Source organism: Cebus imitator, unplaced genomic scaffold (assembly GCF_001604975.1).
Source record: "Cebus imitator isolate Cc_AM_T3 unplaced genomic scaffold, Cebus_imitator-1.0 Scaffold18, whole genome shotgun sequence".
NCBI classification, from domain to species: Eukaryota; Metazoa; Chordata; class Mammalia; order Primates; family Cebidae; genus Cebus; species Cebus imitator.
Window position 1 is genome coordinate 11,209,100 of NW_016107333.1, and position 25,477 is coordinate 11,234,576.

At 49.5% G+C, this 25,477-nt stretch overlaps 1 protein-coding gene across 1 annotated transcript in view; it reads right to left on the reverse strand.

Moving 5' to 3' along the window:
• Nucleotides 1-80: 80 nt before the first annotated feature.
• RSPO4 (R-spondin 4) overlaps nucleotides 81-25,477 on the reverse strand; it is a 34,111-nt gene continuing 8,714 nt past the window's right edge. Inside the window, exons 2-5 of the mRNA XM_037734374.1 lie at nucleotides 5,649-5,837; nucleotides 4,876-5,016; nucleotides 1,825-2,010; nucleotides 81-243 (exon numbers count right to left, since the gene is read on the reverse strand). Of these exons, the coding sequence (XP_037590302.1) occupies nucleotides 134-243; nucleotides 1,825-2,010; nucleotides 4,876-5,016; nucleotides 5,649-5,837 (626 nt within the window). The 3' untranslated portion in view covers nucleotides 81-133. The remainder of the gene's footprint in view (nucleotides 244-1,824; nucleotides 2,011-4,875; nucleotides 5,017-5,648; nucleotides 5,838-25,477) is intronic.

The following is a 25,477-nucleotide window of genomic DNA, read 5'->3' on the forward strand; positions in this document are numbered from 1 at the left end:
GGGGAGGAGGAGGGGCAGGAGGAGGAGGAGGAGGGGCAGGAGGAGGAGGAAGGGCAGGAGGAGGAGGAAGAGGAGGAGCAGGAGGAGGTGTGCAGGGGCCGAGGACTAGGACCAGAGGCTGGGAGAGCTGCGGTCAGGGCTGCGGGCCGGGCTGGCGCGGCCTCACGTCCAGCCTACGGTCCAGCTTCCTGTCCTTGCGGGGGCGCCGGTCCTTCCTGCCCTTCTTCTGGCCGGGGTTCCTCTCTGCAATGAGAGCACAGGGCCTGGTGACCGAGGCGGCAGGGCCAGTTAGGTCCTGGGAGCCTCCTCGGTTCTGAAAGATGAGGGTGCCCCACCCACTCCCTAGCAACGGGGCTCAGAAGAATGTTTGGGCGCTGACCTTGCAACCCCTCCTGTTGAGAATTTGGACCGTGGGCTAACTGACCCCAAACTGAGCCTTTCTCTCTAGTTCTTCAGGGAGTGGCAAGGGCCACTACCTTGCTCGGGCCCTTTCAGTGCCGGGCATCAGGCTTGGCCAGGCCTGCAGGTTCACATGAGGGTGCCCCAATCAACACGCAGGGTGGCCTCCTGGGGGTCCCCGTGGCTTTCCTGGGCACACCTGTTCCACAGCTGAGCAGGCTCTGTTTTGGACACGGGGCATCTTTCACCTGTGTCCCTGCACCACTTCTCCAGAACATGGGGGCAATAATACTTGAGCATTTAGCGAGTGCTCACTGCATGCAGGCCACAGCCCTGAGTGCTTTATGTATACGAAACACACAACAGCCGGGAGAGGCAGGCAGGGTCTGCCCCACACCCCGTCCCATCTTCTCCATTTGCCCCTCTTTCTCCCTACCCTTCTATCATTTCTCTGTGCCAGTCTACCTTTTCTTTCTTTTTCTTCTTTATTTCTTCTACCTCCATTCTTCTGTGGCAGGGGTGGGCTGGGTGCAAACCCAAAACCTAACTCTGAATCTTGAACCCTGTGTGCTTCCCCGCTCCCGCACCCTGGCCCCTGACCCTGTGGCGCTGGGCTGAATTTCTTCTAACACAAACATCAATTAGTGTCATTTCTCAGATGAGGTGACTGAGGCCCAGCAAGGGGAGTGACTTGCTCAGTGGCACAGCCTAAACTGGAGTTTCTGATGTCCAGCCCTGTGCTTTCCCTTCTAGGTGACACATTGGGGCAGAGGAGACACATGGGAGGAGTGGCAGAGTGCTCAGATGCTCTTTTGAAGAGCAAACAAGATCTGGCCTGTGCCCAAGCTCCCCCAGGGGCTCCCAGCTCACTTAATGGAGTCGTCTCCCTGGCCCGCCTCGCCATCTCCCTCCCTGACCTCACCTCTCCTGCACATAGTGTGTGCACAGTCAACACTGGCAGTTCCATGTCATTACTACTCACCATTCACATCTTACCAACCACACCCTGTGGCCTCTCTTCTGTGTAAATCAGTGGTTCTTAACAGCCCCCAGAGGCATTTTGGAAATATGTATACTGGTCTCGGAAGCCATAATGAAGGGGGATCCTGTGCATTCAGTGGACAGCAATCAGGGTGCAGTGTGGGACAGTCCCCCACAAAGACCAGTGGTCCCCCATTCCATCCAATTCCCTCACATTGTGTCCCACCCTCATGTAACTGAAAGGTCTGCTTGCTGGGAGCTGAATTCTGTTTTACCCATGAATGCCAAGTGGTTTTGAACACTTCCATTCACTGAAGATTCTAGGGCACTGTGAGTGCACTGCCAATCAAGAGAGCAGTTTGGTTGGACTTTTTGTGGGGCAGTGTCCTGTGGTCACTCTGTCCCTTACCCACCACAGCCTCACATGCCTGTCCTGGGGCTCACCTCCTGGGCAGGGCCTCTGGATGGGACATTTCCTTGACTCCGACAGCACCTGGCAGGTGGCTGTCTCCTCCTGCCCAGCCTGGCCAGCCTCTCGTACCCGGGTCTCCAGGCCCCAAGCAGAGCCACAGATCTTTCCGTTGTGTGTGCAGGGGCTCCAGCCACCCCAGGGACCCAGTTCACATTCCCCTGTGGGGTGAGAGGAGAGACGGACAGACAGGGTCAGCCAGCAGTGAGGTCCTTCAGATCCAAGGGCAGGGTTTGGGGGATTCAGTCCTCGAAGACTGAAGACATCACTTCTACCTGCAAAGGATTTAAAAGTTATTTATAAGAGCGTGGAATTACAGCTAAACGAATGCATGCACAGACTGCTATAGGCCTGAAGCCAGAGTGGCCTACTGTCTAGCTTTAAAGGGGAAGGCTTCCCAGAGGAGGTGACATATGAGTTAAAGGGAGAGAGGGGGAACTCTTCAGGTGAGAAGAAGGAAGCCCATTCCAGGCAAGTGTGCAAAGCCTAGGGAGACTGGCCCACCATGTTTGGGAGATGGGGCAGCCAGAGCTGGGAGTGAAGTCTCAAGAGGGGCGGGGCAGGAGAGGAGGCTGGGAGGTCCCCTGGGAAGTCCTCAGGACCAGGACACAGGTTTTGAACTCGATCATGTGCCTTTGATCAACTTTGTAAGGCAGAAGCAACCCAGCACTGCCATGAGAAAGAAAGAGGCCATGGACATAAAAAACTTCTTCATAGGGGGTAAGTGTGTGTGTGTGTGTGTGTGTGTGTGTGTGTGTGTAGCCTTTGATCATTTAAAAAGTCCGTGAGAAGTAGGCACAAAATATAGGTAGCTATGAATACTCCTACTTTGCAGATTTGGACACTGAGGCCTAGAGCAGGGGTTTGCTAAGGGAACGTAGTAAGAGGCTCACACAACAGAGGCAGCAAGTTCAAGACGAAACTGACAAGTAAAGACTGAGCCCTCAGTGCGTGCCAGGCACTGTTCTGGGTGCTGAGGGAGCAGCAGCAGATAAGACAGACCAGGGTCTGCAGGGCTCCTGGAATTCACCATCTGGACACCACTGTGAGGAGGGAAGCGCAGGCACTGTGGGAGCTCAGAGGTAGCATGAGTTGGGTCATAGGGAAGGAAACTCCTGGACTGGGTCTTGGAGTGGGGGTGGGATGGCAGGGAAGGGGAGGCCAGCCAGGCTCAGGAAGGGACAGGAGGTGCTCGGGGTGAGGGAATAACCTCAGCAGAGTGGATGATTTGACCTGGAACTGGGCAAGTTGGAGAATGAACTCAAATGGAGGAGGAAAAAAATGATGGGGGTGGAAAGGCTGGCAGATGAGACAGATTGCCCAGGGCCTGGGTGGGCTCTGCCCGAGGGCAGTGGGAGCCACTGAAGGTTCCTGGGAGGAAAAGACTGTCATTTTGAAATACTCCCTCTGCTGCTGAGTGGAGAGTAGGCTGAAGGGACTGAAAGCCGAGGCAGGAGACAGGCAGGAGCTGTGGCCAGAATCCTGGCGACAGGCAGGGGGTGGTGAGAAGGCGGGAAGAGGGGAGAGCAGAGGAGAGAAAAAAATGGGTGGGGCTAGGGTGGGGAGAAGGGGATGAGCCTGGTGGTGTGGGTTTGGGAGCTTCATGCTGCTTCATTTCCCCCCCAAGTTCTTCATGTCACCCAAAATATTATGCATTTGTTCCCGGGTGTCGCTTCTGTCTCTCCACTGAAATATCATGTCCATGAGTGCAGAGACTTTGTTTTGTTCTCTAACCTGCTGTCCCCAGCACCTAGGAAAGTGCCTGGCCATAGCAGATGCTCCAATAGTTATTTTCAGAGTGAATAAATGAACAGATTGGATTGGGTATAAGGTGAGGGAGAGAGAAGAGACAACAGTGATGCCTGTGTCTCAGGCATGGGCGCCCAGAGGTCATAGAGCTGGTTATTGAAACCCCAGAGGAAGCATCAGGCGGGGGATGGTGGCAGTGGGAGTGGAAAGGAGGCACCCAGAGGACAGTGGAGGTGAGGCTCTGCTGCTCAGGTAGGCTGCAGACAGTAAGTCAGGGGCCATCAGCAGCTGGAATGACCATAAATGAACCCAGAGGGAATGCATGGGCAGAGATGCACCGTTCAGATGAGAATGCCAAAGAACAGTCTCGTGCAGGAACAAAAGAGGGCTCACAGGCAAGAGTATGACAAGGAGCTGTCGGAAAATAATCAGAGCAGTAATAACACTGATACTGACATGTACTGAGCATCTGCTGTGTGCTGGTTGCTGTACTGAGCACTTTAAATTGTACTAATTCACTTAATCCTCATAACAATTCCTCCCCATGAGGTAGGCTTTATGTTCTATTGTCCTTTTTTTTTTTTTTTTTTAAACATTTGGAGAAACTGAAGGACGAAGAGCTGAGGTGGTTTGCTTAAGATCACTAAAGGGTAAGGTTTAGAGCTAGGATGGACCCCAGGCCTGTCCTATTCCAAAATCAGTGCTCAGCCAGGTGTGGCGGCTCACACCTCCACTCCCAGTGCTTTGAGAGGCTGAGGTGAGAGGGTTGCTTGAGCCCAGGGGCAGCCTGGGCAACAGTGCAAGAGCCTGTGTTTACAAAAACATAAAAAAATAGCCAGCTGTTGTGGTACATGCCTGTGGTCCTAGTTACTTGGGAGGCTGAGGCAGGGGGATCCCTAAGCTTAGGGGTTTGAGACCGCAGTGAGCTATGATCACACCACTGCCCTCCAGCCAGGTGACAGAGCAAGACCCTATCTCAAACAAAACAGGCAAACAAAATCAAAACAAAACAAAATCAGCGCTCTTCCTCTGCACTCTGCTGACTCCCTTGGCAATAATAACGATGCCAGTGTTGGCTGTAGTAGTAATCACAGTAACGGTGGTTATGTTGGCAGTTACTATGTGTAGGTACCTGGTGTACTTGACCTAGTGGTGCTGGGCCTCACACCACCACATGGCATTCTACTGGGATTTCTTCCAGACCTCCTGACACCTCTCACCAAGCCCCGACTCCAGGGAGGGAGGGGCAGGGGCAAGGCGGGGAGGTCCCCACTCACCCTGGCACTCCCGTGTGTTCTGGTGGGCCAAAGTGCCCGGCGGGCAGGTGGGCAGACACTTCCCCTTGTACAAGTAAAACTGCCTCTTGCACCGGATGCAGAAGTCCTGGCTGAAGCAGCTCTCACAAGTGGCCCCACATTCTGTAACAGAGCCAGGGACACCCCGGGTGAGGGAGACTGCCCAGGACAGGGCCCACTGGGTCTGCCCAAGGTGGGAGGGCCTCTGGGTAGCTTCAGGCTCGGTAGCATTCAGGTCAGGACTCAGTGTCTCCTTTGAAGCCCAGACTTGGCCAAGGTCAAACTGGGCTGCATGTGAAGAAAACTCCCTTTCTCATTTGAAGGGAGGCTTGGAGAGAGCAAGTGACTTGCTTGAAGTCACCTGCAAATCTGGGCTGAAGTGAGGACTCCCTGCTTCTTTTCCACCTCAGAAATAGTGATAATTTGTCCAAAGTTATGGCAAAAATTAGAGTTTGGAATTAGAACTCCTTTTCCTATTTGACTTAGGACCAGAGAAGGTGAGTTACATGCCTAAGGCCACACCACAAACTAGGGTAGAAGTGAAAGTTCCCTGCTCTATTAGTGCCGATTAAGGCTGAGAGGGGGCTGACTTGCCTCAGGCTGCAGAGCCAGCCTGGACTCAGGAGGTATCTCAGAGTCTGGGCTTAGGCATACATGTACTTCTCCTCTGGCTGTGGTGGGGTGAGAGGGGGGGATCTGAGCCCGCGGTGTCTAGGAGCCCAGCACTAGCATAGAACAAGCGAGGAGACACGTACTTTTGCACCTGTTGACCTCCTGGCCGCGGATGCCGAAGTAGCCAGGGGGACAGTCGTGCAGGCACCTGCCGTATTGGCGGATGCCTTCCCGGCGGATGAACAGGAAGAGTCTCTGCTGGCAGGTGGAACAGCCGTTCTCCTCTGAACAGATGATACAGCCTGTGCAGTTGCCCCCCAGGCCAGTGCCCACTGCCCACCAGACCAGGGCAGAAGGAGAAGGAAAGGGAGAGAGAGATGATCAAACCGTATGTGTGAGCAGCTGAGATGGTGTCATTAGGATAGTAACTGGGCACATATGGCCACCCAAACAAAAGACTACATTTCCCAGCTTCTGTTACAACCAGATATGGCCATGTGATCAGAATCTGGCCAATCAGATGTAAGGTTAAAAAAAAGCACCAGGGTCCCTGAGAAAGGCAGAACTGCTTTACCTGCCCAAGCCTGCCTGTGTAGACTGTTACATGAGAGAGAAATCAACATTTATTTTACTTAAATAACTGTTGTTTGCAGTTTTCCATTACTCACAAGCAAACTTAATATTTACCAAAGTACTGTGTATTTTTGAGTGTGCGTGGAGTGGGGTGAGACCCTCACCCTCCCGCTGGGTTCCTGAACAATACTCAACAATACGCCATTTCTCATTGTCACCATCAGCAAGGGCTCCCACCATCATCAGGAATAGCAAGGGGAGAAATCTGTTTAAGTAGAAAATTTTTCATTGCCCCAGAATTGGCACTCAGGACCCAATGCTGGGGAAAAAGATATGGAAGTTGCTCTAGGATCTTAAGCGAGCCTTTTCCAGGCTCACAGGAAGTCTCTGTTACCCTGACCATCACCTCAGGACCCTGATTAAGCTAAACACTTGCAAGGAGGGACTCATGGGAGTCAGGAATTGTCAGCCAGACACAGTGGCTCATGCCTGTAATCCCAGCACTTTGGGAGGCCAAGGTGGCAGGATTGCTTGAGTCCAGGAGTTTGAGACCAGTCTGAGCAATACAGTGAGACCCTGTATTTACAAAAAATACAAACATTAGCCGGGCATAGTGGCACACACCTGTAGTCCCAGCTACTTGGGAGGCTAAGGTGGGAGGATCGCTTGAGCTGGGAAGGCTGCAGTGAGCTGTGTTTATGCCACTACTCCAGTCTGAGCGACAGAGTGAAGCCATGTCTAAAAAAAAAAAAAAAGAAAAGAAAAAGAAATTCACAGCTTAGGGAAGTGAGTCATCATGCTGTGACTTCTCCTGTGTTCCCAACCCTCCAAGCCAAGTGAGCAGATGTCAGGGAAACTCACGAAGACAGGGGGTGCCTATAAGAAGGTGCCAGCATCTCATGCCCTGCTTGGAGATAAACTCATGCCCACAGCCCTGCGAATCTGCTCCCTTCTCATTCCTCTTTGAGTAGAGAAAGGAGACCAGGAGACAGAAGGGCAGAGCTGAGGGGGAGAGTGTGGTAGAAGAACCTGCTCATCCTTCCCAGCATGCGTGAGGGTGTTCTCAGTGGCAAGGGGTACCTTGAGAGCAGCCGGGCTTAGGTGGTATGACTGCTGCCCGGCTCAAGAAGGCTGGGTGCTGGGCGGTGCCCCAGCAGTAAGAGGCAGCAAGGGAGACCACTGTGAGTAGCAGGTGGGGGAGAGTCAGAAAGTGACCAGGTGTCATTAAGTGACAGGAAAGGACAGGGTAGCTTTTGAGAGGTGACAACTGGGGAAACAGTAAATGGTGTCATGTTTTTATGTCGTTAGGGTCAGACTGGTTAATAATCCCATTACACACCTTGATTCACCTGAGCCCCAAGACCACGCAGCAGAACACATTCTTGGCTCTCCAGCTCCCAGATGCTCCCCTCTTGCTATTGGTGGCCCATCTTTTTTTTTTTTTTTTTTTTTAAGAAGAATTCCCCATTGTGTAAGGTCCTGATGAGGAGCACATCCTGGCACCTTCCCCCAGAACAGAAACCAAAACAGGTCTGGCCCTTCTTTAAGTTGCCAGCGGGGGACAGCTAATGAAAGCCTGGCCAGATACACATTATGGTGACTCCAGTCCTGAGAGTGGGATAAAAGAGCGAGGGTCACACAGGAATGGGGTTCATGGTGAAGTCAGGGTGGGCTCTCTGCCCAGCCCTGGCTGAGGCCTTTCTCTCTCCCTTCCATCCCTCAGTCCCTCTGTGCCTTCCTCTCTGCTACAGCTCTCAGAGGAATATTGCTACTTCCCTAAACCTCATCTTCCACTCCTTGGATATGGTGAGGCCCCACATCCTGCTGATAACCTGATTTCTGTTGCTTACAACTCAGGAGCCTGACTGATCCAGGGTCATACGGAGGTTCACCGTAACTAATGTGTATACTGGGATCCTGTTCCCAGGCAAAGTTGGCACTGCCCTCAATTTTCTTGCTCTGGTATGAGAAACTACAACAGGAGAGCAGAATAAAGATTTTTGTGCTTCTGGAGCTGTATACCTGGCAGGTACCTGAGGGCAGAGAGCAAGTGTGATGTTGTAAGAGGGACTCCCAGAGCCAGAGAGATAAGAACATCCACTGAGAATTTAGTGGAGTCCAGACTTTTCACTCAGCAAAATATTCAGATTCGGATTCTACCAAGGGCTGGCAAGAATGACAGGAAGCTTTCAGCTTAGATAGGAGTGTAAACTTTGGGGAAAAATCTAGCAACATCTAAAGAATTTGAAGACGTCTCTATTCTTTGTGTGTTAAAAAAGTTGTTTTTTTTTTTTTTTTCTTTTTTAAGACAGGGTCTTGCTCTGTCACCCAGGCTCCAGTGCAGGGGCATCATTCCGGTTAACTGCAACCTCAAACTCTTGGGCTCCAGCAATCCTCCTGCCTCAGCCTCCTAAGTAGCTGGGACTACAGGCACATGTCACCACACCCAGATAATTTAAAAATTTTCATGTGGAGACAGTCTCTCTCTCTTTCCCAGCCTGGTCTTGAACTCTGGCCTCAAGTGATCTTCCTGCCTCAGGGTTCCAAAGTGTTGGGATTATAAGCATGAGCCAGCATGCCTGGCCTGATGTCCCTTTTCTAGATGTAATAATTTAGTTTCTAGTACATACCCTAGAGCAGCAGTTCTCAAACTCTGCTGCATGACAGCAGTTCCTAGTGAGCTTGTTGGAGTATAGGTCCCTGGGTTCCAACCCTGACACATCTGATTCAGTAGGTCTGAGAATCTGTATTTCTAACAGGTTCCCAGGTGATGCTAATGTTGCTGGTCCAGGGACCATGCTCTCAGAACCACTGACCTAGAGAAACCTTTGCATATGTGCACACAGAGACAAAAATATTTATTGCAGCATTATTTAATAGCAAGCAACTGCAAAAAGCTAACCCTCTGCCAAAGTAATAGATAAATGCATTGTGGTATAGCCATACACCACAGCCATATACCACATACACAACCCAGCCATGATAAATGACTGAGGTAGCTATAGTTATCATTGTGGACACATCTCAAAGACGGTGCTGAGAGGAAAAAAGCAAGATGCACAATGAATTATATAGTAAGAGCCATTTATATAAAGTTCAAGTACCTGCAAAGCAATATTTTGTAGTGTTTATGACTCATAAATATGTATTCAGACGCCACGAGACTAACAAACACTGAATTCAGGAGAGTGGCACGAAAATGTTCATTATATTATTTTAAATTCTTGACTGTAGGTTTGAAATAGTTCGTCCCCAAAACACATGAAGAACAAAATAGTTTAGTCTCTACTGTGTCCTGGGGAAGGAGGAGGCCTACATTATTTCTTCCCCTTCTCCACTAGCTGTCCTCCCAAGCCCTGTCCCATCCTCAGGCTGAGGTCCTGAGCAGGGGACAGTGACAAATTCTGAAGACGTGGGACCTGGGTTCCAAGAGCAGTGGAGACTGGTGCCTCTGAGCACTGTTAGTCGTCCCCTATGTCCACTCTCGCCTCATCTTCTGTAGTGAAACTCTGATTTTTATGTTATTTTTTGAGGCAAAGTCTTGCTCTGTCCCCCCAGGCTGGATTGCAGTGGTGCAACCTCGGCTCACTGCAGCCTGGACCAACCGGGCTCAAGCAATCCTCCCTCCTCAGCCTCCCAAGTAGCTGGGACCACAGACGTGCACCACCATGGCCAGCTAATTTGTGTATTTTTTGCAGAGAAGTGGTTTCACCATGTTGCCTAGGCTGATCTCAAACTCCTGGGCTCAAGCAGTCCTCCTGTCTCAGACTCCCAAAATCCTGAGATTACAGGCCTGAGCCACACAGCCCAGCTGGAACCCTGATATTAAGCGGAATTTATGTCTTCTAAGACTACATTTCCCAGGCTCCTTTGCGGCTATATGTGGTCATGTGCCTATGCTCTGGCCAATGGTATGTGAGCGGGCGTACCCTGCACAGCCCCTTAGGAAATACAGGCACTTTTTCTCATTTCCCCTTCCGCCTGCAGGAGTGCAGGCTTGAGAATGGAGCCATGGCAGATCCAGGAGGCAGAGATCTTACAGAAAGACAGCTTGGTGCAGCCTTAGTAATCCAGGACTGCCCACCGCAGAGATTCTTTCCTGGGGAAGGGAGGAAAGCATTGCCCATTTTGTTTAGGTCACTGGGCCTTTCTAATGCACACTGATGATGTTGGGTCTTCCGCCAGGCAGGGTGCAGAGTCATGTCAGTGGAGACCAAGGTGCCCTGTTCTGTGCATCGGCACTGTGTAAGCCCACTGGACCTGAGATGCGACCCCACTACCAAAGGTCAAGCAGACCCTCAATTGACTTGCAGTGATTTCTACCACCTGGCAGAATATGACTTCAAATTATAAATGTTAAATTACAGAAAAACAAAGTAGCATTTCCTGCAAAATGAATCTGTAGACAGACTCACACCCTTACATGATGTTGCTGCCCATTTTGTAGCTGAGAAAAATCGAGACTCGAGGTTAAATAACATGTCCAGGGTCACACAGAATCGGTAGGGGTGGCAGGTCACTTTACTCCACACTGCCCTCTTTGAGCATTTGTCCAGAGCCTCCTGTGTCAGGCAGAGCCTGGAGCCATGTGAGTGAGCCACACATGGCCCCTGCCCCTATAGGACAAACAGCCTGGTGGGAGGGACTGAAGTCCACAGAAGTTACAGCAATGCAGGATGAGATAAGGGGTCAAGATGGAGAGAAAGCAAAGCTCTTACCACTCTCAGAGGAGCTTAGAGGTCACTAAGCACAACCCCTGCAGTTTCACTGGGGACACTGAGGCCGAAGGGGTGGAGCCTTCCCCAAAGTCAGGCAGCCAAACTGCAAAGAAGCCTCAGAGCTACAGTACCTTTTTTTTTTTTTTTTTTTTTTTTTTTTTTGGCGTTTTTTTTTTTTTTTTTGAGTTGGAGTCTCAATCTGTTGCTTGCCCAGACTGGACTGCAGTGGGGCGATCTCAGTTCACTGCAAACTCTGCTTCCCAGGTTCAAGTGATTCTTCTGCTTCCCAGGTTCAAGACTAAGTGCCTTAGTCTTCCAAGTAGCTGGGATTATAATAGGGCACTCGCCACTATGACCAGCTAAGTTTTGTTGTTGTTGTATTTTTAGCAGAGACGAGGTTTCGCCATGTTGGCCAGGCTAGTCTCGAACTCTGGACCTCAAAAAGCTACAGTACTATTTGAAGGATGTCTCAATATGCTGAATGCCAAAGAACCCAACAAAGACCCTCCCAGACCTCAGAGAGTGTTGTCCTGGAGGATGAACACTTTGAAGGGTAGTGGTTGTCTCATGGCCTCATCCTTGACCCTGGCAGTTGGCTAGAATGCTGTCTGGTGCTTCTATGTTGTAATGGCACCTCTTGCTTTTTGACTTCTGATGGTCTGGTGTTTCATCACGTCTCTGTAACTCATTAGAAAAAGCAGTGCTATTACCGCTCTCTACCCTCCACCCTAAAGTCATGGGTGTAGGCACTTGAATGTTCACTTTGTGAATCATCACCGATGACAACAAGAGTCTGTACCACGCTGCTCTAGAAAGATCCAAACTTGATGGTTCTTAAACTTGACTGTGCATAACAATCTCCAGAGAGGCTTGTAAAGTGTCTGCTTTGGACCAGGAATGTGCACTTTAACAAGTCCAAAATAAATGTAATAGGCATTTTGGAAATGTCTTCCCTGCTCACAGTCTCCTTTCTCTGAGAACTGGCTCCAGTAACCATGTTTGTAGGGCACGACTCTGACTCTAGCCAATGGCTGTCTCTTTCAGGATGGGCCAATTAGACCATCTCTCTGTGGGCTGACAGACAATGGTCTGGGTTGGCCTTGGCCTAAGGCTAACTGCAGGTGGGAGGGTAGTCTGTTCTGGTACACCTGTGTGAGAAGCCTTGGTGGGCACTAGCTAACAGAGGGCCCGCTCCTCTGCACTTTCTGGCTTTAAGGCCCGTGTGGCGCCATCTTCACCCAGATGCGCTCAATCTGGACTTGGCCAATCAGAGCATCAGGTCCCCTTGACTACAGTGGTTGTAGGTTCAGACGCAGGCACGCATCCCCACAAGAGCGAGTCTTGGGGATTTTGCTGAAGTCAGTGGATATGTGTGTTTTCATTTCCTCTCTTTGGTTCTAGGAGTATGTAGATCAGAGCTGGTGGGGGCCCCATGAGGGAAGATCCTCTGGAGAATGGAGGCCACACAGCAGAAGCAGAGCCAAGAGGCACAGACAAATACCAAAAAGAGTCATCTGTGCATGTGGATCCACCCTGAGGATCCATAAATACTCGCTTTTCTCAAGCCACATTGAGTTAGGTTTTCTGTCACTTGCAACCAAATGATTCCCGACTAATACAGAAGCAGAGAGAGAAAAAATAAACAAATCAGATGCAGAGAGAGAAGCAGCAACCAGAACCTCATGTGTTCCTTAAGACAGAAAATTTCTGACTACCGCCCAGTCCTTCCCAAGGCTTGACGTGTCCCATAGCACCAAATAAAGTGACTTTTTCACTTGAGCTAGTTTTCTTCTGTCAAATTACAATAAAAATGGATGGAGCTCATTAGAGAGCAAACAGATCATGGTGGAGCAGCTCTGCTTTGACACAGATGAGGAGCCTGGAGCACGACCTACCCAATCTGACCATTCTGGCACTCCAGGGGACCCTGTCGTTCCAGGGAACACACTTTGAAACCCCCTGAGTCCTTCTACACATCTTGGCCTCTGTTGCTGCCCTCTCCCAACTGAGATGCACATTTTAAAAGCATTTAAGCTCTAACTGCAACCTCCCCAAGTTTTCTTGGGACATCAGAGTGGATGGCAGGAACCCCATGTAATTCCCATTAACAACTGTCTCCCGTAATTGAGACCATCCTCCCTCAGTCAGAATGCCAGTAGGCCCCAAAAGCATGGCCTTGTGTTGCTGTAGCAGCTGGAGAGGCTTAGAATGACATCTGAGTCACTCCATGTTTCCCCACACACCCGAGGGATGAGTCCAGGATGTTCATTTTATGGAGAATGACAGTGGAATCAAACATACCAGATTTGACAGTTTGCAACGTGATAAAGACTTATGACAACTCTGAATGCATGCATTAACCCAGGGTTGAGTGATCCATCCATTCATCCATTCATTTATTCATTATTCCATTCATTCAACAAACAATTACTGAGCCCCTATTCTATGTCAGGTCCAGTGCTGGGACTCAATGGTTATGAGCTTTGGGGGAGCTGTATGACCACAGGGAAGGAACTTTACCTCTACAAGCCTCAGTTTTTCCAGCTGTAAATGGGGATAATAATGCTTTTCCTGCAGGGTTGCTGTGATTAAAGGAGATGGTACATGAAAAACCGTTAGCTCAGACCACTTGGAACAGGCATCTGATAAACTGAAGCTACTGTAATTATATTGAGGATGACGTGTTTTCTGCCCTCAAGGGACTTAAAAATCTAAGGTCGTGTTATGATGCAGCTTCCCAGGTTGATATCCTGGCCCCATCACTCATGAACAAGTTCCTTCCTCTCTGGGGGCCTCAGTTTCCCCATCTGAAAAATTGTGACAGCAATTCCTACCTCCACGTGATTTGTTATGAAGGCTGTGCAAACCAGCAAGTGCTGACACATAGCAGGTGCTCCTCTGTAAACCTAGGTTCCCTTCCTGTTCCCTCACTATCATGACACACAGTGGGACTGTTAACCAACATCTGGACCCTTCTCCTCTTTCCCAGGTGAGCAAACAGAGGCCAGAGATGTTGGTGAGGCTGGAAGGAGGCCGCCAGGGTCCAGGGACATGGTCTTTTGCCCTCTGGATGGCAAAGTGCTCAGGGCAGAGATATTAGCCAGCAGCTTTGGTCCTAGGTGAAGGGCACGTTCATTCTTCCTTTTGGGAGCAAGGAATGACCTGTGCTCTTCAAACAAGGGTCCCTACGCTCAGGGTCACCCATATCCTGAGAACTGCCCCAAGCATCTTGTTTAAACAGGCCTCAACGGCTCAACGTGTGCAAGTGATCTCTGTGTTTTTTTTTTTTTTTCCATTTTGGGATTTTGAGTGAATTTAGGGTCACCACTGCAATATCATGCCTTCCATCTGCCTTTACTCGGCAAAACTTCCCTGAGGGGGTCAAAAAGTATAGGGTGACATCTGGGACCCTGAAAATGACATGTTCTCCTAGACATGCTCATCTCTTCAGCAGCCCACAGTGAATCTGTCATTGAAATTTCCTTAATACCAAAGCCAGAAACTCTAGCCCTATATATTTTTTTAAAATACTAATTTGGATAGATTTCTAGCATTTAAAAAATCAAGAGATTTCACATTAAAAATCTGGAATTTGGACTTCTCTGAAAAAGGTCAGAACATCTGCCAATATTGTGTCTGCTGTCACAGGGCAGTGAGTGGTTAGAGTTACATAAATAAGGCACATGCTCCCCAGGTCACCACAGACCCTACCCCTCCCTATCATATTCCAGATACTGAAGGCAAAGGTCAGCTGCCCTATGTTCTCATCCTTGAGCTACATCTTACACCCACTTCACTCACTCACAATAAAAGACAATGTAGAGTAGGGGTTTTCATACTCGGGACTGCATCAGATTCACCTAGAGGGCCTGTTAAAAACACAGGCTGCTGGGTCTTATCCTAGAGTTGCTGATTCAGTAGGTCTAGGCAGGGCCTGAGAATGTGCATTGCTAACAGGTTCCCAGATGATACTGACCCTGCTGGTCCTGGGCCCACACTTTGAGAACTACTAGTGTGGAACAGGGTTTAAGAACAAGACAGGCTGGATTGAAATTTCAGCTCTGCCCCTTACCCTTGCCATGTGACCTTGAACTAGTGCCTTAACCTCTCTGTGCTTTGGTTTTCCCATCTGTAAAACAAGAATCCTCCTGACTGACCTCATAGGTGTGCTGTGGGGACCTGGGCAGGGTTGACTTAAGCGGGTCTGCACAACATAACCATAACTACCATTACTATCACCACCTGCCCTGCCTGTGCTGGCATTTGTGATCCCGGAACTGCTTTGACAATCAGTGCAGAGCTTTTGGTTTTGATGCCAACATTTTTGGGGGCAGACTTTTTCATAATTGGGGTGTGTCTGGGAAGTGTGTCTTGCATGAGGACATTGTGTCATGGTGAACTAAGGATTTAATACAGCTGTCCTGGAGGACTCCCCAGGGGTAAGAAGGATGGGGAAGGACAGAAAGACACCAATGCCCCCTGCCCCAAGGCAGTGAGACTGAGGAGGGCCAGACCCTGCTGAGGTCCCTGCTCTGTCCTTGGGAAGGATCCAGAACCATGCAGGAGGCCCCATAGAGACCGTGCTGGGCAGCGCATCCTCCAATCCCCGCCTGGCAGTGCAGGATGCATGTCATCGATGACCAAGGGAAATAAACAACATCTGGGCACCCGCCTGCCCACTCAGGCCGCCACATATGGGAGGCAGTCGCCATCGTTGGAGGCTTGCTCAGAAGATCCCCCAGCACATTTCTGCCTGGGGGGTAGATTGCACCATCCCTAGCAAGGGGTGGGCCCTGGAGATGACTCCCAGCTTGGAAACTCCCTGGGATCAGGGCTAAAGGTCTCCAGCCCACTGGACCCTTCTCAGCACTCAGGAGGTGGGGGCACCAGAGAGGCAGAACATTCAGCAGAATGTTGAGGTAGCCTTGGCTTTGGGGCCTGACAAAACACCACTTCCTAGCTGGGTGATATTGGGCAAGTGGCTTCACCATTCTGAGCCTTGGTCTTCTCTTCTGTAAAATGGGGACAAAAGTAGCAACCGCCTCCCAGGCAGTTGTGGGAATGACAAGAACTCATCCACACCAAGTGCTTAGCACAGCTCACGGCAGATGAATGAGCACTCCATTACTACTTGATTCATGAGATGCTCCCTTGAGCATCCCTGTGGTTAGACTCTGGCAAGACACCTCCAGCCAATCAGGATGCTCAATGTGACAAGGACTGGGGGCAATGCCCACTACTGCACACTCAAGAGGCCTTCTTTGGGGAGCATATGAGAGCTTTGGATTCCAGAAAGTGTGGGAGGAAACCTTCTAAGGGGAGCTGAAAGCTTAGGATTCCTAAGATGAGTCCTAGTCACTATTCACAATAGCAAAGCCTTGGAACCAACCCAAATGCCCACCAATGACAGACTGGATAAAGAAAATGTGGCATATGTACACCATGGAATACTATGCAGCCATAAAAAGAAGGATGAGTTTGTGTTCTTTGCAGGAATATGGATAAAACTGGAAACCACCATTCTTAGCAAACTGATACAGGAACAGAAAACCAAATCTGCATGTTCTCAATCGTAAGTGGGAGTTGAACAATGAGAACACATGGACACAGGGAGGGGAACATCACACACAGGGCAGGGCATGTCCCCAGCTCCCAAGCCCAGGTGGGCTCATGTTTGGAGGGGAGAAATTATGGAGCATAGGGAAACAGGCATTCCATCCCTTGATTTAACACATGCTTACTGATCTGCCCTACATCTATTGGGAATGAGTGGAGAATGAATGAGAAATGCAAAAAGGGTGGGGTCGGGCATGGGGCAGCCTGCATTGCCAGCATTTGACCAATTTCCTATATTTGGTCAAGTGGACATTGGAGGAGGCAACTGAGCTTAATCTAAGCTGTGAATTCCCAGCCCGAAGGAGCACGAGGCTGTCGAAGTGGGCATGGGGTAGTGAGAAAGCTAGGGTGATTCGAAGAGGTCAAGTCCATGCTCCTTGCCCAATAATCACGCCTGTGCCCCAATTAGGCACCTGCCTCATGTGGGAGAAAGGGAGAGGGCATGGGTGGAGGTAGGGGAACATTTAGTCCCAGTCTCCCTGCTGCTTACTGGTGATGGGCACAGTTTTCTAACACTGGGAATTGTGGAGGCCACAGCAGCATCAGGGTAGTGACAGCTATCTCTATCCCAATTCCTTCTTCTGCTCCCCTACACATAGGGGAGAAATAAACCCAGAGGGAGGAGAGAAGGGAGTGAGACAGCATGACATTTCTCCCTACAGGGCAAATCAGTGGAGTCAGAAGCTGAGTCAGGCAGTGACGGGGAAGGCAGTGATGGGAAAGGAGAGCTTCGAATCAGACCTATGTTTTAAAAATGTAGCACTGGACTGGGCTTTTTAATACCTGCAGGTTACCAGAAAGATTTGAGATCTCCTCAAAGTTATTAAGGATTAGAGTTTAAAAACACAACTGTGCATTGCAGGAGAGGAGCATGGAAAGCATGTCATGTCTGTAACCCTCTGTTACAAGTTCAGTATCATTAAGCCAGTAACACACAAAGTAAGTCAAGAATAACTATCTTTAATACACAAAGAGCTACTATAAATCAATAAGAGGAAGAATCTAAGTGTGTGGAGGGAGAATGGGCAAAGACATTACAAGTAATTAAAAAAAGAAAGACAAATGGGCCGATAACCACATGAAAAGCTACCCTACTTCCCTAATAATTTTCCAAACGAAGATGAGAACAAGAATGAAATACTACCACGACCTACAAGATAGGAAAACTGTAAAGGACTCCAGCACTTTCTTGTGAGAAGGCAATTTAGGCAGAGTCTATTATCTGTAGCATGGGGTAGTAGCAGCATTTTACAGAAAGTGTCCTGAGTTCAGAGGGGGATAGGTGCTTTTTGGGAGCCACACAGTGAATCACAGGAGGGCAGGAGCTAGAACTCAGATCTCTGGATGGGCACCTTTGACTCTTTATCTCCAGCCAGCTGGTCCTCTCCATCTGGGCTAGTGTACAGCCTGGCCCCTGGTCCCTGACTGGCTAGCCCAGGTCTGCACATCCATTGCTGCACCCTGCTCTGGGCCTGAGGATGGCTGGGGTACTGCTATTTCAAATGACACATCTCTTATGGTTAACCTGTCCTTCCCAGAGACAAAGCTTTCAATTAGTCCTGCTGGGCGGCAGCCTTAGAAGGTAGAGGTAGGAATCCAAGATTTAGGAGGAGATAGATCTGTTCTGAAATCCCAGCCCCACACTTTACTCTCTGGGATGGTTACTTAACCTCAGTTTGCTCATTTGTAAAACGAACACCAGCCAGGTGCAGTGGCTCACACCTGTAATCCCAGCACTTTGGGAAGCTACATTGGGAGGATCACTTAAGGTCAGGAATTTGAGTCCAGCCTGGGCAACATAGTGAGACCCTAATCTCTACGAAAATAAAAATAAAAATAAAAATAAATTAGTTCCCAGGCATGGTGGTGTGTGCCTGTAGTTCTAGCTACTCAGGAGATTGAGGTGGGAGGATTGCTTGAACCTGAGAGGTCAAGACTGCATGAACTCTGATCGTGCTACCACCCTCCAGTCTGGGTGACAGAGAGACCCTGTCTCAAAAACAAACAAGATTAAAATGGACACAATCTGCCACCCACTGAAAAGCTTGCTCCTTCCACAAATATTTATTGAGGGCCTACTAAATGCCAGGCACTTTTCAAGGCACTGAAGATCCATCAGTGAATGAGACAGACCTTCTCCTCAGGAAGTTTATATCCTAAGTGGGAGAGGGAGATCATTTCAGAGAATGACAGGGAATTGAATTTGGGTACACAGCATGGCAGGAGGTAGGGCCTGGGTTGACAGGAAGGGCATCTCTGAGATATACAAAAAAGCACTCTTGGCAGAGGGGCCAGAGGGTACAAAGGCCCAGAAGTGGGAAAGAACATGGTGTGAAAGAGAGCAGCAAGACCAGGGTGCAGTGACTGAGGGAAGAGCGGTGGGTGGTGAGGCCTGGAGGCAGAGGGGCCAGACCCCCAGGGCACATGGATGGGTTTGGATGGTGCTGGATTTTCCTGGCAGTGAGTCGGGAAGCCACTGTGGGTTGCAAGCCGTGGAGTGTCTGACACCTTGAAAGCTTCTCCGGTGCTGAGGGGAATGGGCTGTAGGGCAGGAGTAGAAGCTTGGAGCTCAGGGTGGAGAGGCTCTGGTGATCCTGGTGACCTGGACGAGGCTGGCGGCTGTGAGAAGTGGGTGGATCCAGGGAGTGTGGACAGACAAGTTCTGCTCGTGGGCTACTATGAGAATTAAATGGTAAGTGGCTTAGTCCACAGTGCAGTATGTAGCACGTGCTGGACAGATCTCAGCTTTTTATCTACGTATTTATTTATTTTTGAGACAGTCTTGTTCTGTCACTCAGGCTGGAGTGCAATAGCAAGATCTCAGCTCACTGCAACCTCTGCCTCCCAGGTTCAAGCAATTCTCCTGCCTCAGCCTCCTGAGTAGCTGGGATTACAGGCGTGTGCTACCACACCTGGCTACTTTTTGTAAGTTTAGTAGAGATGAGATTTCACCATGTTGGCCAGGCTGGTCTTGAACTCCTGACCTCAAGTGATCCACCTGACTCAGCCTCCTAAAGAGCTGGTATTACAGGCAAGAGTCACTGTGCCCAGCCAGATCTCAGCTTTAAAGAGACCTAGACCTAGAATCCCATGCTGTGTCTACCCCACAGCCTCCTCCATAAATGCCCCAGATCGCTTCCGCCTTTCCTGGTCATTGATTCGAGTTATGATTCCTTGTCCTCTCGTTGCCTCTTGACTTTTGCAGGCCACTGGGATGAGGTGCTTGTTCTGAGTTCCTCCGGTTGTTATTTTAAGCAGAGCACATACCCTCTACTCACATCTCCCAAGCTGGTGTGAAACCTGAGGCCCTATCTGGGTGGCTCCCTAAGTCATTTAACAAGTTGAGAATAGGTAATAAAGCCACCTATATTCTTACCAGGACATCCACCCAGTCCAGGCTCCCAGACTAACTGCCCAGCCCGTGGAAGTAGAGAGATAGGAGGCAGCACCAAGCGGGAGAGAACCCAGGTCACACACACAGGTTTGGGTCCCAGCTCTGCTACCTTGACCCTAGGAAGGTTCTTTGACCCTCTGAGTCTCTGCACCTCATCTGCAAAATAGGAATGATGCTATGAAAGGATTGCTTGCTGGGTAAAGTGAGGTAATAACCTGCAGAGCCCCTGGCTGTGTGCCCAGTTCATACGGCAAATACTCACCAGGTAGGAGGATCCTAAGGTTGTGGGCAGTACACACAGAACCTCTGGTGCATTGTAGGTGCTCAGTAAATAGTAGGATGCCAGTGGGGAGGAGTTGAATGAAAGAAGGGGACAGAAACCCATCGCATGGGGGTGGCAGGAGCACAGGAAGCTGGGGGCTCCACCTTGGAAACCTCTCCTGGCCCTGGGGCACTATCTCCACCAAATCCAAATCCAGGCACCTGGAGGGACCTGGGCTTGCACAGGCATGGAAATTCTGCACTCGCCGTTAGTGGGCCTCCGTTTCCCCATCTGCAAAGTGGGAACCATAGCCCTTCTTACCTAGTTACAACCTGGATTCTGGGCTAGAACCAAGATGGGCAGCTACAGCCTGTCCTACCCCTCCCCCAGCTGGAGATTCCGGTCTCTGTGAGCTCTGGCCGATTTTCAAAGGGACCAGAACAGCAAAGAGCAGAACCAGGCTAATGATGGCTGAGTGTTCACAGAGTGCCAGGCCCTGTGCTACCCAGCTCCTTGTACTAAATCATTTAAAACCGGCCATCATCCCACAAGGTGGGGGCTACGCTTACTCCATTTGCAGGGATGAGAAAACTGAGGCTCAGAGAGGTGAAGGGGTTGGCCCAGGCATTCACAGGAGGAGCCAGGTGGAATGCCAGGCTGAGCCCAGCTGCTAACCACTGGGGAGGAGCCTGCCTTGTGGCCTGTCACCCCACTGTGCCAACTCCTGCCAGCTGGCCCTCCAAAGGCTGACAAATGCCATTTAAAGCCATATCTCTCTCAGAGCCTGAGGCACACGAGGGATGGACCCCAAACTGTCTGTGAGGGGCAGACAGGAGGAGTCATATCAGCCAAGTGAAGGCAGGAAGGAGAAGGCTACTTCAAGTGCCTTTAGCCTGGAACTGTTCGCATCGCAGGGATGGAGCCCTTAGCAGCACTCCCCAGACCGTCAAAAAAGTTGGCTTTGCACACAAATGTCCTGAGTGTATGTTTTCCTTCATTCTCTCTTCCACTTTTCTTTCTCCTTCCTTCCTTCCTTCCTTCCTTCCTTTTCTCCTTCCTTCCTTCCTTCCTTCCTTCCCTCCTTTCTTCCTTCCGTCTTTCCTCTCTCCCTCCCTCCCTCCTCTTTCTCTCTTTTCTTCTCTCCCTTCCCTTCCTCCCTTCCTTCCTCTCTCTCTCTCTTTCTTTCTTTCTTTCTCAATCTTCCTTTCTGTGTATCTCTTTCTTTCTCTCTCTCTGTTTTTTCCAGAGGGTGGGAGTTGTTGATGTAAAAGAATAAGATGATCCACAAACTGAACTGGTTCAGCCAAAGCTGAACTTCTCAGCCAGTGGGAAGTGTAAGCTGTTGGCTGGGGATACTCCTTGTGGGTGACTTTGAGCCCCTGATGGGTGTTGTTCAAGCCAATGTCACTCGCCTCCAGGGGCAGGGAGTCTCCAGCTGATGTCTCTTTTACAGGAAAACTAACTGCTGTTGAGCCTGCTACCTCCATCAGAAAAGTGGGGAGTGGATCCCCAAGGACAGGGTCCGGCTTGTAGCACGTGCTCCGCAGATGCCTGCCGACTGCATGCAGTGATCCCGGGCACGGGCACGGTCAGGAAGGAGGGTGGACAGAGGAGCATCTCTGCAGTTGAGCATCCCAGTAGCATCCTCAGGAAGGCCCGAGGGCTGCAGCAGCAGCACTAACCCTCGTTGGAAGAATTCCTGGCAGGAAGGGTGGTCCAATAGCGAGGAGTAGAGGATTCGAGCTCACACTCCGGAGTGTAACTTTGCTTGTTTATTTTAAGAAAAGGGGTCTCACCACATTGCCCAGGCTGGCCTCGAACTCCCGGGCTCAAGCCATCCTCCTGTCTCAGCCCTGTGAGTAGCTGGGATTTCAGGTGGGAGTCAATGCACCTGGCTCTGGGGTGTGACTTCTTGTAAGACCTTCTTACACAGACTTTTTAATAAGATCAGAAAAACCCAGACCATAAGGCACAACAATCCCTCTCTCCCCACTCAAAAACCAGTGATTTGACCACACTGACCGCATGAGAAGTAATGATTTCTACTCTCCAAAGGTGAGTACACCACAAAGTCAGATTTAAAAAGATATTTTTTTTATGTCAAAATCAACAGGGAATTGATATCTAGGTATTACAAGGAAGCCCTATGAGTTGACAAGAAAAATTCAGGAAATACAATTTTAAAAGTGGGAAAAATAAAAATAAAAATTTTTAAAGGTGAAAACATAAAATTAAAAATTAAAAATCAGGTGAATAAGAGCTACATAATTCAAATAAAAATGTTAAAATAACATTCAAAAGCAGAATTAAATAACAAGATAAAAATTTAAAAATAAGAAGGTATAAAAATAAAGTGTAAAAATGCATTCAAATAAAAATATATTTGTAAAATAATTTAAATACATTAAAATTAATAAAAACAGAAATATTAAAAAACGTTTAAGTAAAATAAAATTTAAAAATCCAGGAAAGAATATTTAAGAGTAAAATAATAAATCAGCTATTCTTTTTTTTGTTGTTGTTGTTGTTTTTTTTTATTGCATTTTAGGTTTTGGGGCACATGTGAAGAACATGCAAAATTGTTGCATAGGAACACACGTGGCAGTGTGATTTGCTGCCTTCCTCCCCATCACCTACATCTGGCGTTTCTCCCCCTGCTATCCCTCCCCACCCCCCCCCCCCACCGTCCCTCCCCTATTTCCCCCCAACTGACCCCAGTGTGTAGTGCTCCCCTCCCTGTGTCCATGTGCTCTCATCGTTCAACACCCTCCTATGAGTGAGAACATGCAGTGTTTGATCTTCTGCTCCTCTGTTAGTTTGCTGAGAATGATGGTTTCCAGGTTCATCCATGTCCCCACAAAGGACCCAAACTCATCGTTTTTGATGGCTGCATAATATTCCATGGTGTATATGTGCCACATTTTCCCTATCCAGTCTATCGTTGATGGGCATTTGGGTTGGTTCCAGGTCCTTGCTATTGTAAACAGTGCTGCAATGAACATTCGTGTACACGTGTCCTTATAGTAGAACAATTTGTAATCCTTTGGATATATACCCAGTAATGGGATTGCTGGGTCAAATGGAATTTCTAATTCTATGTCCTTGAGGAATCGCCACACTGTCTTCCACAATGGTTGAACTAATTTAAACTCCCACCAACAGTGCAAAAGTGTTCCTATTTCTCCACATCCTCTCCAGCATCTGTTGTCTCCAGATTTTTTAATGTTCGCCATTCTTACCGGCGTGAGATGGTATCTCAATGTAGTTTTGATTTGCATTTCTCTTATGACCAGTGATGATGAGCATTTTTTCATATGTTTGTTGGCCTCACGTATGTCTTCTTTTGTAAAGTGTCTGGGATATGAACAGACACTTTACAAAATCAGCTATTTTTAACAATCCAAAGAATAAAGAAAAAATTATAGAAACACCAAAGCAGAGCAAGGTCTGATGCTGATGACGTGCTATGAACTAAGGAGTCTGATTGGCTCAAATGCCTGCAGGGAGCTGGGGGGAAGTGATGGAGGCGGGTGGTGTAGGGGCGAGAGGGGAGGAGGAAGGAAAAGCATGCCCACAGGCAGCATCTGACTTGGTTTTTCCAGCCTGCTGTGGGCAGAGGGCAGGATATCAGGCCCCACCATGGCCTCACTCCAAAATAGCCATCACATCATTTATGCATTTGTAATGTGCTGGCCACACACACACACACACACACACACACACACACACACACACGCATGTTACATCATCCCATCCTCACTGCTCCCCTCTGGGGCCCACTTTCATAGAGGACTGAACAGAGGCTCAGAAAGGGTGGTCCACTGTGCCCCAGTCATACAACACTTCGGGCCACCCTATCCTCTGTATCTGACATCCTCAAGATGACCTCCTTTGGATGAGTCAGGTCTGCTGAGGACTTTCCAACAGAGGCAGGGCCATCTCTGACATCAGACTTGAATGTTCTGTACACTAGGAAGAGCCCACCCCCTATGACGCGTGATGGTTATCACCATTGAAGAAGCACCAGCTGTCTTCCGGGGGGTCACACGCATAGTCATCTTGACAACCACATGAGATAGATGTTATTATTGTCCCCATTGTACTGACAGATGACATCAAGATTCAGGAGTCAAATACTGTCACCCAAGCATGGCAATAACAGAACTAGGAGCTGGGCCCAGGGCTGTGACAGCCCAAATCTCACACTCCCTGCGTGGCACCAGGCCCTTTTCACGGTCATTGACAGGCACTCCCTATGTGCAAGCAATGTGTTTGTCTATGTTTCATGCCTCATTTTGCCAATTAGCCAACAGGGGCACAGAAGGGAGAGATGACCTGCCCAAGGTCACTCTGAGTGGCAGAGCCCACAGCCTTCGTGACAGCCTGCTATGGCCCCAGTGCTCATCTGGGACTTGCTAGAGACAGCTGTGCTCACTAGCCAACCCCAGAGTGGGCTCAGAAGGGCAGTTGTGATGTTCCTTCTCTTCATGTCTCCACCCCAGCGGATGTGGGCTCTGCCGTCGGGCTCCAGGGAAAGTGGAGGCTTCCAGCGAAAGGGAGTGGTTTCCCCATGTGGCCTGGGTCTTCTGGGCTTGGAATGCTTCTGTTTTGAGAAGGCAAAAACAGAACCTCCCACCCCATCCACAATGGCACACTGGAGCCCCCACTATGGGCCACAGAGCCAGGGACCTATGAATCATGCTGCATTACTGCAAGAAATCACTTCAGGGCGGGCAGTGACGGCCCAGCATGGGACAGCAGTGTCCGGGAGGAGTTGGCGTCATCCATCAGGAGATGGGAAGCAGACCACTCCTGATGGAATCTGGAAGAATCTCTGAGGGCAGGACGGGGGCGCCTGTGTCCTGGACACTGCTGTTACACAGGGCTAGGAAAAAAGGCTCCAGCCCACAGAGACCCAGGAGCACATCTCGACCTTTCCCTGCCCTGGCTGTGTGTCCTTGGCAAGTTGATTCCCCTCCCTGAATGTGGAAGGCCTCATCTGTAGAAGGGGGAGAAAAATAGCAGTAGCTGCTGCCTGGGGCTATAATGCAGGTAGCCTGGGAGGAGGGTTGGCGTGGTGGTTATGGACTCAGGCTTTGGAATCAATTGTCTGGATTGGAATCCTGGTTTTTGCCAAACTTTGCTAAGCTATGGGATAGAAACATCATAAAATTTCTAATATTTGGCTGTTTATGACCTACAAAAATGGCAACTGCATATGCTTCAGTGAATGCACTCCTCTTTTAATTGTTTCCTCCTCTGTAAAATGTGGGTAATAACAGGCCCCTGAGAGGGGTGCTGTGAGGATGAAATAAGGCTGAGAGGCAATTAAGTAGTTAGAGCTGGGCTCTGGGGCAAGGAAGGATTTGAACCTTGGCTGAGTGGCCTTGGGCAAAGTTACGTAACCTC